Here is a 14,139-nt window from a genome sequence, read left to right as displayed (position 1 = left end):
ATATTTCATTGTTAAGACATAAAGAAACACAGTACATTGTGTGTAAAGGTTTACCAACAATCCCCTTGTTTATTCCACAATGGAACTTTGCTAATACGTTGGACGTACAAAGCCTCCCACATGGTCAGGGGGTGGTGGTGCTTGCTGATAGGGTTGTTGTTGCTGGGGGAAAGGATACGTTTGTTGTTGCTGTTGTTGTTGTTGTTGTTGCTGCTGCTTTTGCTGGATCGCAGCTTGTAGCAGTTGCTCTTTGTTCGTGTTGGCAATCCGAAGGCCTGCTTCACCAAATACCAATTTCGGTACGTCCACCAAGTAACCACTCGTGCCTTTTTGGCCTACTTCCTTCTCAGCTTGGATCCAGAAATTCATCTTGCCAGTCTTATCATCGTAATACCCAGCACAGTAGTTCCGTTTGCCCATCAACTTTTTGTTCTGACGCTATTACCATATATGTACACAATCAGCCAACTTGTCCTTTATAAATCCTTCCTTATCTTACCGAGTTGCCGTTGGGAGAGAACTTGAATAGATTGTACATCTTCTCCTCGACATTGCCGTTAAAAGTGACATAGGATGAATTTTGGTTGAGGATGGTGAGCAAAGCTTGTGGTGGGGGTACGTTGACAATAGCACTCGAAACAATTTGGATCATGAGGAATGGATCGCCTTCTTCTTTGTTCTTCATATCCTTCGAATATAAACGACCCGTAGCACAACAATGCACCTAAAAGACATCATGCCCGTTAGCCCATTATAAAATCACAATCACTAGTACCGCATCAATCACTCACATCGCCTCCCAAGAATGATACACGAATGGATCGTTCACGTGCAAGAATCTGTAGCTTCTCGATCAAACGCTTACGTTCCGTTAAATGATTGCCAGCTGTCCAATCTACATATAATAAATACACAGCAGCAATCAATAAAAAGATGTCATCCAATACCACGTTCTACTACTACTTACGATCATTCATATCATCCAGCAATTCAGGATCTCCATTCCACTTGTTGAGTTGACCACTAACCACAGTGCCGATAGCACCCGTCTTTCCCACCAATGTAGCAAGATTAAAAGTCGAAGCTCCTTCCATGGCGTTCTCGAATAGCGTCAATCGTGGATAGATGAGTGGTACGCCTGTCATGATCAGCAAGTGCTTGATTGTTGGTGGCATCACGCGATATAATTCGTCAAACACAATCTGGTACGACTTTGGACGGCATACATCATACTTTGTACGTTCGCCACGGCAATCCAAAGCGACCATACCAATATCCGGACCAAGCGTGGTGACAATGTGATTGCATGTAGGCACCGTACCCGGTACCATGCCATGTCTGGACGCGAGTTCAACAGTAGTGTGCTGCTGGAAGAGGTAGTAAAAGCGACAAGCATTGGCAAACAATACTAACAATAACGCGTGATATCAATGCCAATGTTGCAATAATAATAGAGTCCTTATCCAACAACTCACCTCGAAAACAATCACAATTCTGCATATCGGCTGGGTAAGATCCATAACCATCAATGATGTCCTAATTCCATGCCAAAATGAATCAATGATGTCTAGCCTTTTTACACCTCGATAGACTTACATGGTCATCCCACATGTTGATCGAAGGAATTGTTGCATACGCTTTCGCCACTGCTTCTCGGTGTTGGAATCTATCGTTACACATGAAGATGAGCCTCGCGGGTACGCAAACCTTCCTTCTTCGGGTAAAAATACTCACGCGAAGTTTTGAATGTAATTCCAAAAGAAAAAGTGTTCAAATCCTTCCTTCATAGCCTGTGGTAATTGCATAGCAAGCCGTTTCTTTGGGTTGGACTCCTCACGCCATGGTTTCATGAAATCCTCTTTCATCAATCGGTCTTGATAGAGCTGATCTCCGCCTCCGAGTAACACATGAAACGGTGCCACAGCGTGTCGATCCAAGACATCCTCCCATAGTGGCATTTCTCCAAATTTGTCCTTTTCTTCTTGAGGAATATCAGAGAATCCGCTGCATGAATAAAACATAAAACGCATCGATTCAAGTAACGCTGGGACATGGAAAGTGAAGGGACCCACACCGTTTGGATCACCACCCCAGCTATAAGTGACCTCTTGACCTCGCTCCTTGGCCAGTGGCAAGTGTAGCTCATAACGCCAGAAATGATACGTGTCTCGGAATACATCCAAAAGTTCTCCTTGTGCATGGATCGGTTGTTGTTGAAGTGACATGCGGATGACGAGTGGGGGTGGTTGCCGATCGGTGGCGACAATTAAGCAAGACGCGCGATAAAGGCCTCGTGCATAGTCAATGCCAATGTAACGTAAGAGAGGACCACAAATGACGCGCTCGGGAGTGTTGCTACCAAGGCCAAGATTGCGCATCTGGTCAACTGGAACATTATCGCTACTCATTGCGTGCGTGTGAAAAAAGGAAATGCGTAAAAGAGGCTTTGTGTCAAGTGTGAGTGATAAGAAAACGACGACGCGTGATCCCAATTTGGTGCATGAAATGCAGTCGGAACAAGGCCAGCTGCATGTTGCTGCATGGCTTTTACCTTGGTGACAGATGTTGTTGTTGTTGTTGGTTACTGCCTTCCTTCTTATGCCCATTGTCATCATCATTACCATTACCATCATTGGTCTTCTTCTTCATGTATTAGTACATTAACATCATTTTGCATCATGCTCAATAAATGATCCTTCACTACCGGTGATTACTCTCGTTGACGTGATTACCTACTACTACTATTGATCCATCATTGCTTCATCATCTACCATGTACATGATTCATGCCCGATGGCAGTATTAGTATCATGCATCGGCTAATTTACATTACAGCATGAACCGTTCTTAAACAAAACCGATACAAAGGGAATTTCGATATCCACTCGCCCATCGATCACATACATGGAAGGCAGCAGTAACAATAATGCCCATTGCACATGTGGTGCTCCTTGTTCAATATCTCATTCTCCTCATGATCGGCATTATCATCATGCGTATGTACACACACACACACACAAAGTACACCTCTCCCTTCCATCCAACATCAACACACCCCCCCCCCCAATATACGCACATTTATTCGATCCAGTAATCAGGGCAGGCTTTTTTTATGTCTCCTTGATACAAACACACGCACTCCTTCTCCCTCTCCCCACATTTATTATGTACCCCTCACTCTCTCTTGTCATTTGATCTTTCCATCCCACCCCCAGAATTCCATTAACAGAAGCTTTGTGTGTGTCCCTTGATTCCAACCCAAACTTCTCCTCCCCCCCAATTACAACCGACCCTGATACTATCCAAGAAGGGTCTACTCTACCCAGTACATCGGATAATTTCATATTATACATCACTCTCACAAGGATTTGGATGAGATCGAATGCATTTGTATTAGGTTAAAAGAGAAAAAAGGACCATTTGGGTGTATACTAGTGGTTTTGATTTGTCAATTAGGGCTGAAAAAGTATGTGCGTGTGTATTTGAACAAGATAAAATGCCACAACTTATAGAGTGAATAGAAGGGACAGGTATGTAAGGTGGAATTAAAATTGGGAAGAAGAGAAACATGAGAACTTTCTTGGATTGTGCCAAGAACACAAGCGACGAAGAAAAAAATGCGAAAACATATAGTAGACAACTCTTGTACCAAAGGGTAGCAAAAGGGCAAATAGGATGTGTATGTGTGTGTGTGTGCGAGGGTGTGGTATATGGTATGTTGTGTTGTTTGTCGTAATATGGGTGATGTTGTATGTAAAATAGTGTACTTACTTTTTAGGGAGGGGGTGAAAGCTTATAGATGAAAGAGAAAAGAAAAGAAAAAGGAACATGCAGTGAAAAAAGAGATGCGGTGATGAATGCTTGTATGAAAGTGTGTATAAGGTGGTTGGGATGTTGTGTGCTTGTATGTGTGTGTGTGTGAGAGTGTTGAAAGAATAGAAAAGCAATAATAAAAGATGAATGATGATCCAAAGCGGAAGCAATGATGATGCTGATGGATGGCGTTTGAGTATGTAGGTGCTTGTGAAAAGGAGATTAGGAGCGATAGAGATGTAAAACGATGCATTTAGAGGTCACGGAACCAAGGATGTGTAAGGATTTGGTGGATGCTGGGACGCTTCTCCGGGTTGCGTTGCAGCATGAAGGATAGCAAATGCATGCACTTGCTTGATACCTTGATTTTAGGCGTGGCAAAACGACCAGCGATAGCCATGCTAGGACTTGTAAAAGGGACTTCACCAAAGAGGATTGTGTACATCAACACACCCAATGCCCAAATCTCTGCAGGTTCAGCACGATAAGGCTTGCACATGAGAATTTCGGGTGATGCAAAGGACACGGTGCCGTAAAACTTGTTAAAGTAAAAAGTCTTGTTTTGGCCATAATGGCGTGGCAGGATAACAGAAGAACCAAAATCAATGAGCTTGACCTGTTGTTGATACAAAAATAAAACATTCATGCATGTGAGTGGTGCTGTGCTTGCATGGCTTGTGTAACAAATATGCATTACCTTGTATTGGTCATCAATCACAATGTTCTCATCCTTGATGTCACGGTGGCAGATGCCGAGCGTGTCGAGATAGGCGATGCATTCAACAATTTGACGGAAGATCTTTTTGGCAAGGGCTTCATCAAAGTTGTGGTGTCGTTCGATGCATTCAAACAAGTCGCACGAGGTGCGTCTTGTATACAAACGAGGAGTAGGGTACTCTTCAGTGGGCGTCTCTGGAGATGAGGGGCATGAATCTTCAGAGGCTTGTGACAAGGCGGGTGAATGTGGGGGTGGTGAAAGATGTTGTTGTTGTCCTGTAGCAAGATTGTTGTTCTTGTTGTCGAGAGCTGAAGCTGACCATTGGGTGCCATGCAACTCCATAACAAGGTAAATGAAAGCATCATCTTGGTAAAAGTCAACAAAGTTGACGACATTTTCATGGCGCACATGCTTGAGGACATAAACTTCCATGGGTACAGGGCCAATCTCAGGATCACGGACCCATGAATGAGCAGGTACCTTATGACGGAAGATAAACTTGACGGCTCTTTCGATGCCCGTATGTCGCTCGGTTGCCGATACAACAAAGCCGAATCCACCACTACCGAGTTCTTCACCGAGTGAATATTTGCCGACAAACTCGGGGTGCAAAGGATGATGCATAAGGGAACGTGCTGCCACAGTCAACTCCTGCTTGGGTTGTGGAGTGCATGGTGGTGATGGTGGCATTGATGGACGTACACCACCAGGAACCTGCTGAGTGGGGTGGATTGAAATAGGTGCCAATGATGGCTTAGGCATGGTTTGTGGACCGTATAGTTGAATTGGTTGTGTTGATTGCATTGTGTGTGTAATAATGTTGTAATTTAGATAGCTGTACTGCGTATGTGTGTTGTGTTGTGGATGTAAGCTGTATAGCTGTGTGTAGATGTAAAATGTGCCGTGGCAAGATTAAACAAGTGTTGTAATTAAAAGAGAGAAGAAAGAAACAGCGTGTGAGAGTTGTGTGATTGGAGCAAGAACGATTGGAAAGATGGCAGGTATTTAAAAGAAAAACGGACAAAGAATTGGGAGCGATCGTCAGGAGAAAAAGAAATATTAAAAAAGGGGAGGGTCCCAGATATTACGGTTGACTTGAGTCGGATTTTACGATGGAATGGGAAACAGCTCGACGAATAAGGAATGTCTCCCTGATGTGGAATGAAGCCTGCAGCACGACCACACACGCCTATATACTCGCGGCTTCACTATCGGTTGGCTCTCGTATTCATCACGATAAAACACACACGCGTATACACTATCGTGCCCCACCATTACACCCGAATTTGTTTTTCTATACTTTGCAATCATTGCTGTTGCCTGGTAGTAATCAAGAATAAAAATCAAACCCTGATTCTACTATCGCGCGATCTGCATTCCCTATTTTGGTGCAACATCATGTAAAAATAAACCTGACATGCTGGTCGATCAATGATCAACCCAGCTTTTTCGGCCTTGCAACAAGCATGACGTTCAAACTGTCATTTTGATACGTGAGCGTAAATGCGTGTGTGTATATGCTTTGCTTTCCCCTTACCATGTAGGTTACACTGCTGACGCGTAGCAGGATGATCTGTCAAACCCATATGCAAAAGCAAAAACAGATAGCCACTTTTGACCATCATTTACTCCTCCCCCCAAAAAAAGTATCGCTACCCCATTTCGCTCTGTGCGTTGCTGTAGTACACAAAGATGCACGCACACTTGCATAGTGATACAAATAGCTTCCATGCTTGTGTAAATAAGCATGCTTAAATCCAGTAATGCGGAGGAGCATCCGTAGTAGTATGTAGAATCATGCCGCTTGCGGCGTGTGTGCATGAGCAGCTATATCAACAACATGATGACTAGTAGATCATCGTGTATATCAATCACAAGCCGTGTGTGAATATGTGTATGTGTGTGTACATCCTTTTTTGTTTCCTCTCCCATTGCTCTCTTTCTCTTCTTCCCCCAACTTAAACCCCGTGTGAGTGATTCAAGGAGAAGGGCATATGCATCGCGGGATGTCATTGTTGCATCTTGCTTTAAACAGAAGACAAACACAGATACATACATCTAGACCGCTGTGTACACACGGCTGACTTGATAAAGTAATCAAGGAACAATGATCTCATATCTGGGTTACAAAGACACCACGCATTGTCATTAATCCACCGTGCACATGTTGCTAGCAACCACCGCATTGTCATAAATCTGCATCCAATTTACTTGCTGTGGCTTTAATTGTTGCAGTGTGTGTGTGTTGATGATATTATGTGCATTAGCCCAGCGTACTTTATCTTGGGGATAGGGATGAGGTCGACATGATGAGGAGGAAAAGGACATACTGTATATGCATCACAACAATGAACAACATTTACAAAGGGGGGAATGGGTGTATACGCATGTCCACGGATAGATACAGTTTTTGATGCAAACCAAAATGGAAGTGGAGTGGGGTAGGGATATCTTTGAACAATGGCAACCAAGGCACCCATACACATTGATGATGATAGTGTCCTTGAGACAGCCTTCCGTTTCCGATAGATCACCGAATCAGGCTGCCAATGTATCCTAGAAGAAAAAAGGGTCTTTTTGATGTATTGGGCAACGGCAATGTGCCTCAGGGCCTAGACCCCAATTTGGAGGATGATGATGATGACGATTGGGGGGAGTACAAAGTCGTCAACGAGGAGAGGGGGATTAACCATCAACGGTGATGATGTAGCAAGTTGATCAACATATCACCGTAGCACACTTTTCATTATGCAACCTTGACGCTCTATGGCTTTAACGGACATTTTTTCTGCAGATGACGACTTTACCATGTGCCAACGGCGCACATATAGAAATCCATCCATAAATAAATCATCCATGCAGGAAAGGGGGTACAAGGAGAATGGCACCTGCACATCTTTTGACTTCCACCACCACCCCCATCAAACGCTTCATGATAGCCATACATACATACATACTCCTTTGCTATTATCTTTTCTCATGCCCATTTCCCCTTACGTGGATACTTTCCATCGGCATCATCTTATGATGCTGGTATATTTACGATTCTCGAAAACCAAGAAAAACTCGGTAATCGACCCTGTATGTGGTGTGTAATATGATCCCCTTTTTTCATTGCTGTAAGGAGAAGAGAAGCATGAATCCACGTTGTTCTTTCATCAGCCGTTCCACGCCTTGGGTGTCATGTGCCATAGGCATGTACACATTGCTTATGCCTAATCTTGGTTCCTCCCCCGCTACATACGTATTCATTGTCTTTGTGGTTGCTGTGAGTGTTATTATGCTGTTCGCTCTTTTTCCCTTTTCATCATGCATCCCGGTGCTTATGCGAAAAAAAGAACAATGAAGAAAATTTTGGTATCCATGCACACTCGAGGGATGATAGAAACAACGTAAGCAAATCGCTCTCCTTGTCATTGGATCTAAAGCTTCTTCTCCTCCTCCTCCACACCACCTCCTCAACATAACCACCACCACCTGCAAGAACCACATGTGTCATTTTACTTTTGCTCCCAAATGGTCATATGCACATAAAACGGAGAAACGATAAGGACACACACGCCCACATACCCCGCTTTTCTATCAAGATGTTCCATCCCCCTTGTCAATATGGCTGGTGTGAATTCTGAGGTTCAACAGCGTGAATGTTGTGCAACAGCATGGCTATGATTAATATTCCACGTAACACATACACATGGTCTATCGTGATACATGGGCCTGTCTTTTATACCGGAGCTATCGGGAAGGTAATAGTCCACTCATGGATGATTTGCTATGGTGTTGTTGGCTTGTTTGATATATGAGTACATACATCGATCACCCAAAACAACACCTACAGCAGGGTCGGACATTGATGATGGAAATGGTAAAAATGCATGATGAAAAACGCATAGCCCAAATTCATGCCGATGGATTTGCTGGAACATTTTGTGTGCTCACATACATACATACCTCGCTCGCATAGTGTATGTAGCCTTTTTGTTGGTCCTGTGAGTACATCTCGGTTGATCACTACACATGGCATGCTACCCCCATTTATGCATCAACAACCGAGCACCATGTACTATAAGATCATGGGTCATGTCTGCTTGATTGGCTTGTGCACTTGTGCATGATCTTGCAGCCGGTCGCTGCGTGAATATTGCTCATGCACATAGTAAATGAATTATTGGCACCTAGCATAGTCCTGCGGTCGGATCAATGTTTCAATCAAAAGGAAGGATTTCCTATTTATCGGTATATCATGCTAGTAGATGTGTAGTTTTACTTATGCAAGCTCATCAACGAGTATGCAGCAAAGGATAACACGGAGCAAATGAAGAGCCAAACAACGTTAGGGCATGGTCAATCCACGCGCGTTGCTATATTATAAAGGTAACCTAGCTACCACATCCTTGCACATATCCAAATCGGGATTTGGTTACCAAGGATACATGTTGAATCATATATGAAAGTACATCATCAAATCAACGTTTATGTTGAACATTGACTAAAACCATGGATCGAGAACGTCGTATGTTGTAGGATATTAAACTATCAACAAAGGTAGCAAGATGGCATGAGGTTCTATAACTTCATTAGATCAGATCATTGTTAGGCCGATCGAATGATACGACGCAGCTATACTGCATGATGATGGCTCATATGGTATTTGTGGATAGTCAACTCAAGGGTACGTGGCACAATGAGTGATTGCCAACATCCATTGTTAACAACAAATATATTCATTTGTAGGGAGTAGTAATATCAAGGTGACAGATAATGAAGCGACACGTAGTAAGGGAAGAGGATGGCTGATGTGGCGCATGATGTTGCTGCGTGAAGGAAGCGGGATACGTGTTAAAAGGACAACGTTGCCAAGGAAGGACAAAGGGTTGGAAGAGCGTAGTCAGGTACACATGTGATTGGGTGGTGTGTGTCAAGAAGGCGTTGGTTCCGTGCGATTGGCTGCTGATACTCAATCCAAAGGGGAGCCAGATGTGAGTAGAGTCGCGCCATAAAAACTGTAGCTTTCTTTCTTTTCACTTCCTCATCTCACAAGCACATACTTTCTCATCTCCTTCATTTCACACTCACCTCTTTCACCAAAAGCATCTAATCATACACCATGGGTTTGAGCTTCTCCAGACTTTTCTCTGAGCTCTTCGGCAAGAAGGAAATGCGCATTCTGATGGTCGGTCTCGACGCCGCCGGTAAAACCACCATCTTGTACAAGCTCAAGTTGGGCGAAATTGTCACCACCATTCCCACCATTGGTAAGTCTCATTTGGTTTATTCTATGCTCATTGGAGGCATTGCGAAACAACAGCTTCTAGATGAGGAAAAGGTACAAGAAACGAGGTCTAATTATTATGCTACTACCACTAGGTTTCAACGTGGAGACTGTGGAATACAAGAACATTTCTTTCACTGTATGGGATGTGGGAGGTCAAGACAAGATTCGTCCTCTCTGGAGACATTGTAAGTAGGAGAGAAGGTGTTTATGGATACACGCGCGATATGGCATAGAGACTGATTATGGGATCCTTTTTAGATTTCCAAAACACTCAGGGTATCATCTTTGTGGTTGACTCGAATGATCGTGATCGTGTGTCAGAAGCACGCGACGAACTTCAACGTATGCTCAATGAGGATGAACTTCGTGACGCCTTGTTGCTCGTCTTTGCCAACAAGCAAGATTTGCCTAACGCCATGAACGCTGCCGAGATCACTGATAAGCTTGGTCTTCACTCCCTTCGCAACCGACACTGGTACATCCAAACTACGTGTGCAACAAGCGGTAAGCATTATACCTCAAACAGTGCCAATCCAAATATTTATTCTGACCATGATGGACGATGCTGGAATGTTTTATAGGTGATGGTCTTTACGAAGGCTTGGAATGGTTGTCCAACAACTTGAAGAGAAGACAGTAAAAATGTTCTTGCCTTGTATACAGGTGATCTCTGTTGTCCTTTTTCTTTGTTACCAATGCCATTCATCATGCACTCCCCCAAACTCAATCCCTCACACACCACAATTGTATCCCCCCACACCTTTTAAAATGATAGTAAACTTTCTTTGACATTTATACAACTACAAAAGAATCATATATCAAGTATTGGTTGGATTTGTCATTATCAACTTTGAATGTGGAGAGCAGGGTATAGCAAGAGCATTTAAGGTTGCCACTTCATTACAAAGATGTCATTGTTGTTAAATCCAAGATTGTGCGCACAGACTTTTTTGGGATTATCAGGGGAAGCTGCTATGAAACCAACGCATTGTTTATATGCGCTCGCATTTGCCGATCAAAGTAAAACATCATGAGCAAAAGGTAAAACCATCGATCCCCAGCTATTCCTGTTGCTTGGCAACGTGGGTGATTAGGTAAAGGAACTGAATAGGGTCATAGCAATGGCTTTTTCGGATATAAGGAAACATCCAACCAAGGGATACCATCATTAGTAAGGTTGCGAAAAAAGAGTCGGATGGACAAAGTATAAGCACGTGATCCAAATGGATGAGGAGAGTCTAAAGATCGATACTGGTCGTCACGGTTGGTTCTTGACATGTTCAGCTTGAGAGCCTTCAGTGAATCTATTGGAGATGAGCAATCCCCACCTTGGCGTAACGCTAACGGGGTAAGGTTTCCATCGCCGCAGAGATGGTTCCAACAAGAAGTCCTGCTTCTCAATTCGGTTACACAAACAAGTCCTTCTACATCCTTGGCTCTATGAAGCTTGAGCCGCTTGTCAATAAACAAAATCACTTTTTTATATAACATCGTGCATACAGCATAGTGAAAACATAAAGGCACTCGTACCTCAGAATTTGACAATCAAACGTGGGCTCTTTAGTAGAACAATGTTGCTCGGCAGGGTCGAAAGCATATGCTGCCCTACTCTCATGTTCGTCATGGACAACCCCAGATTCACCCAATGTCGCTACCAGACAAAAAATATTTTTGGCCGTCGACGAAAAAAAATTCAAGAGGTTGACTCGAATCCAATTTGGCTGGTGGCGACATGGTGAATCTGGGAATGGCCACGATGAACTTCATACTTTGACACAAGATCGCTTTAACCCCGCCGAGCAACTCTGTTCTATTAAAGACCCTAGGTTTGATTGTAAAGTTTAGAGATACGGGTACCTTTATGTTTACATATGATGTAAGCGTGATGCTATATGAAAAGTGGTCGTTGTTCATTGTGAAGTAGCTTGAACCTGATAGAGCAAAAGATGAAGCGGGTGTGTTCAATGTAACACAGCTGCGAGGATATGACTTGGAAGGGCCAATTCTATTGGCGGACAGTGCATGAAGGCGTTGTGGTCCCTGTCCAGCATTCTCAATCGTATAGCATGTAAATAAGGGCGTAACTATCTTCCTCAAATATACGTACACCCGTACACCGTTGTTCTAGTAGGGTACATGCATTATACTTATGGATGAAGGTACCATCAACTCCCCTTTTTGAACCGCCTACTCACACCAACATCCTCGAACAACATCTAATTTCGTCGAAATTGAGTAAAGCAAGTGATTAAGACTTTATGGGACTTCTTCTCATTTTAATGCTTCAACAATCCATGATATTGACTATTCTACTCAAACATCTTTTGAAACATCTTGAGGTCGTTTCCCACTTTTGCTTGCCGTGCAAGGTCATGCATACCCTATATACATCAACAAAGATCATTGGTATGTATTTCCCCATTCCCATCATGCTCTCAATTACCATCATCTTCAGTGCCTTCTCCAATGTATCCCATAATGCTGTTGCTGTTACATCATCCTTGGAGGGTTGATGCGAGTATAAAGCGAGTGCAGATAGGACATGCTCAGCTGCCTCCTTGTAACACCTGACGGTGATACACGATCTGCTGAGATGGTGTCGAGCACTGATACACGAAGGATCCAATTCCAATGCATGGCTATAAGCATCAATAGCTTCCTCTGCCTTGCCGTCATTCGCCAATGTGATTCCCAACCGATTCCATAATACCGCATCCTAATCACCCGCACATACATATATAAGAAGGCAATCAACATCTCTGAAAAGTGGAAAACTTACTTTGGGTCTCATGTGCAATGCAGCTCTAAAGCAATCCGCTGCTTTATGATATTCACCACTAGCTGCTGATAGGATAGCCAAGCCAACTTGTACATCGGGATCCATGGTATCAGCCTCTGGATTTGACGTAGCTGCTGCTAAAAAGCTATCCATCACCCGTCGATGTAGCATAAAGGGTTCATTTGGCAGCTGTCCATTTGTCGAAACGAGGTTGGGATAAGCTTGAGAAATCCATTGCTCCAAAGCATAGTAAGCTGCTGGGTATAATTCAAGGCTGCTGTAACAGAGAGCTAATTGCATCATCGTGTGATGGGATGGATCATGTCGAGTCTTTTTCAGGGCTTGCACTGCTGCTGTGTGATTATCGTTTCGTGCGTGTAGCTGAGCAAGCTGCATCCATGCGTGGCTACTGTTATCAGGATCCTGGCGAATGGTTGCTTCTAATGACAATATCGCGTTGAATGATGAAGTTGGCATGTCAACGACGTCTTTCTCTTCCAAATACGGATTCGCTGATGCAAAGGTGTAGTCTCCTAGATCGGGTTCAAATATTGCTTCATCTCCTTGCTTGGTAGGAAGATCACTTTCATCCATCCAATCGTCAAAGTTTTCTTCATCATGCGTGCTGGTGATGGTTGACGTGGTCGATGATTCGGGTGCAAATGATGTTGATGGTATCGGTATCTGCTGTCGTGAAACAAATGGTTCCATATGTTGTTGTATAGGTTTATGGTATAGTGGCGTTTGCTTTGATATCGAAGGGGTATCGATTGAAATGGCAGCAAATTGTCTTTCCCATTGCTCATCCATCACATGACTCATCTTGGTAGGATTCTGGGGGCTTGTGAAATGTTGTGCATAAGCGTGTTCCAATTGAGTTGCTGGAGTCACATGACTAGAATGATAATGCCATGCTACTCAAAGACTGTCAGCTTGGTGTATTGCCTTTTGTCACCAAGAGATACTTACCATCTTGTAGCTGCTGCTCATTCCCATCATCATTGTTTTTGTTGTTGTTGAACTCCCAAGCCCATGTATCAGGTGCTTTTACTTGTAGTGGTGGCGGTGGGTTATCCATAGTGAATGGCAATGGATTGGCAAGGGGAGGAGGAGGAGGAGGCTCATTTTGAAGAGGAGAAAAGAATTCATTGTAGGTGGAATCATCTTGCAAGGTGCTTGGATGTTGCGACACAGAGCGGAACGGCTGCATACACGCAACAATGTCAAATCAAATTGATAACTCAGGTTCTTCTTCTTACCTTTGTTGCTGCTCTTCGTGAGGATTCCCCCGATCGAGCCTTCGTTTGTTTCAGTTCAACAACATCCGACCCTGCATTACCATTGTCTTACCTGATGCAGCTCTCTATTGGCGTTGAAATGCTTCCACACGTTGTTCAGAGCTCCATGACTACCACAATCGGCTTGAGATGCGTTCATTGCGAGAACAAGGCAACCAAGAAAGAATAAGGAGAACGACTTGGTTTACTGTTTGCATAAGCGAGTATCCCCGACCTCGTTGCCGATGCATGAACGAGCTGCTGATACAGTGAGACAA

General features: G+C 43.6%; 4 protein-coding genes across 4 annotated transcripts; 1 reads left to right on the top strand and 3 right to left on the bottom strand.

Moving 5' to 3' along the window:
* Positions 1 to 90: 90 nt before the first annotated feature.
* Positions 91 to 2,408, bottom strand: O0I10_000379 (uncharacterized protein; the record flags this gene model as incomplete). The annotated part of the gene is made up of 7 exons (XM_058480490.1): positions 91 to 438; positions 500 to 724; positions 792 to 895; positions 968 to 1,408; positions 1,476 to 1,536; positions 1,597 to 1,666; positions 1,735 to 2,408. The coding sequence occupies 7 exons, from the start codon at positions 2,406 to 2,408 to the stop codon at positions 91 to 93; spliced, it is 1,923 nt and encodes a 640-aa protein (XP_058349013.1).
* A 1,657-nt stretch (positions 2,409 to 4,065) lies between these two features.
* Positions 4,066 to 5,334, bottom strand: O0I10_000378 (uncharacterized protein; the record flags this gene model as incomplete). The annotated part of the gene is made up of 2 exons (XM_058480489.1): positions 4,066 to 4,428; positions 4,510 to 5,334. The coding sequence occupies 2 exons, from the start codon at positions 5,332 to 5,334 to the stop codon at positions 4,066 to 4,068; spliced, it is 1,188 nt and encodes a 395-aa protein (XP_058349012.1).
* Positions 5,335 to 9,637: 4,303 nt separating this feature from the next.
* On the top strand, positions 9,638 to 10,445 carry O0I10_000377 (ADP-ribosylation factor; the record flags this gene model as incomplete). The annotated part of the gene is made up of 4 exons (XM_058480488.1): positions 9,638 to 9,785; positions 9,898 to 9,990; positions 10,064 to 10,309; positions 10,387 to 10,445. 4 exons carry the CDS (start codon positions 9,638 to 9,640, stop codon positions 10,443 to 10,445), a joined length of 546 nt encoding a protein of 181 aa, XP_058349011.1.
* A 1,669-nt stretch (positions 10,446 to 12,114) lies between these two features.
* Positions 12,115 to 14,021, bottom strand: O0I10_000376 (uncharacterized protein; the record flags this gene model as incomplete). Its single annotated transcript, XM_058480487.1, has 6 exons — positions 12,115 to 12,186; positions 12,249 to 12,521; positions 12,585 to 13,498; positions 13,554 to 13,788; positions 13,844 to 13,882; positions 13,935 to 14,021. 6 exons carry the CDS (start codon positions 14,019 to 14,021, stop codon positions 12,115 to 12,117), a joined length of 1,620 nt encoding a protein of 539 aa, XP_058349010.1.
* Between the last annotated feature and the right edge of the window lie 118 nt (positions 14,022 to 14,139).

Source organism: Lichtheimia ornata, assembly GCF_029851405.1.
Source record: "Lichtheimia ornata isolate CBS 291.66 chromosome Unknown scaffold00001, whole genome shotgun sequence".
NCBI lineage: Eukaryota > Fungi > Mucoromycota > Mucoromycetes > Mucorales > Lichtheimiaceae > Lichtheimia > Lichtheimia ornata.
The sequence above is the reverse complement of the archived record's forward strand: the minus strand, read 5'-3'. Positions and strand labels throughout refer to the sequence as shown.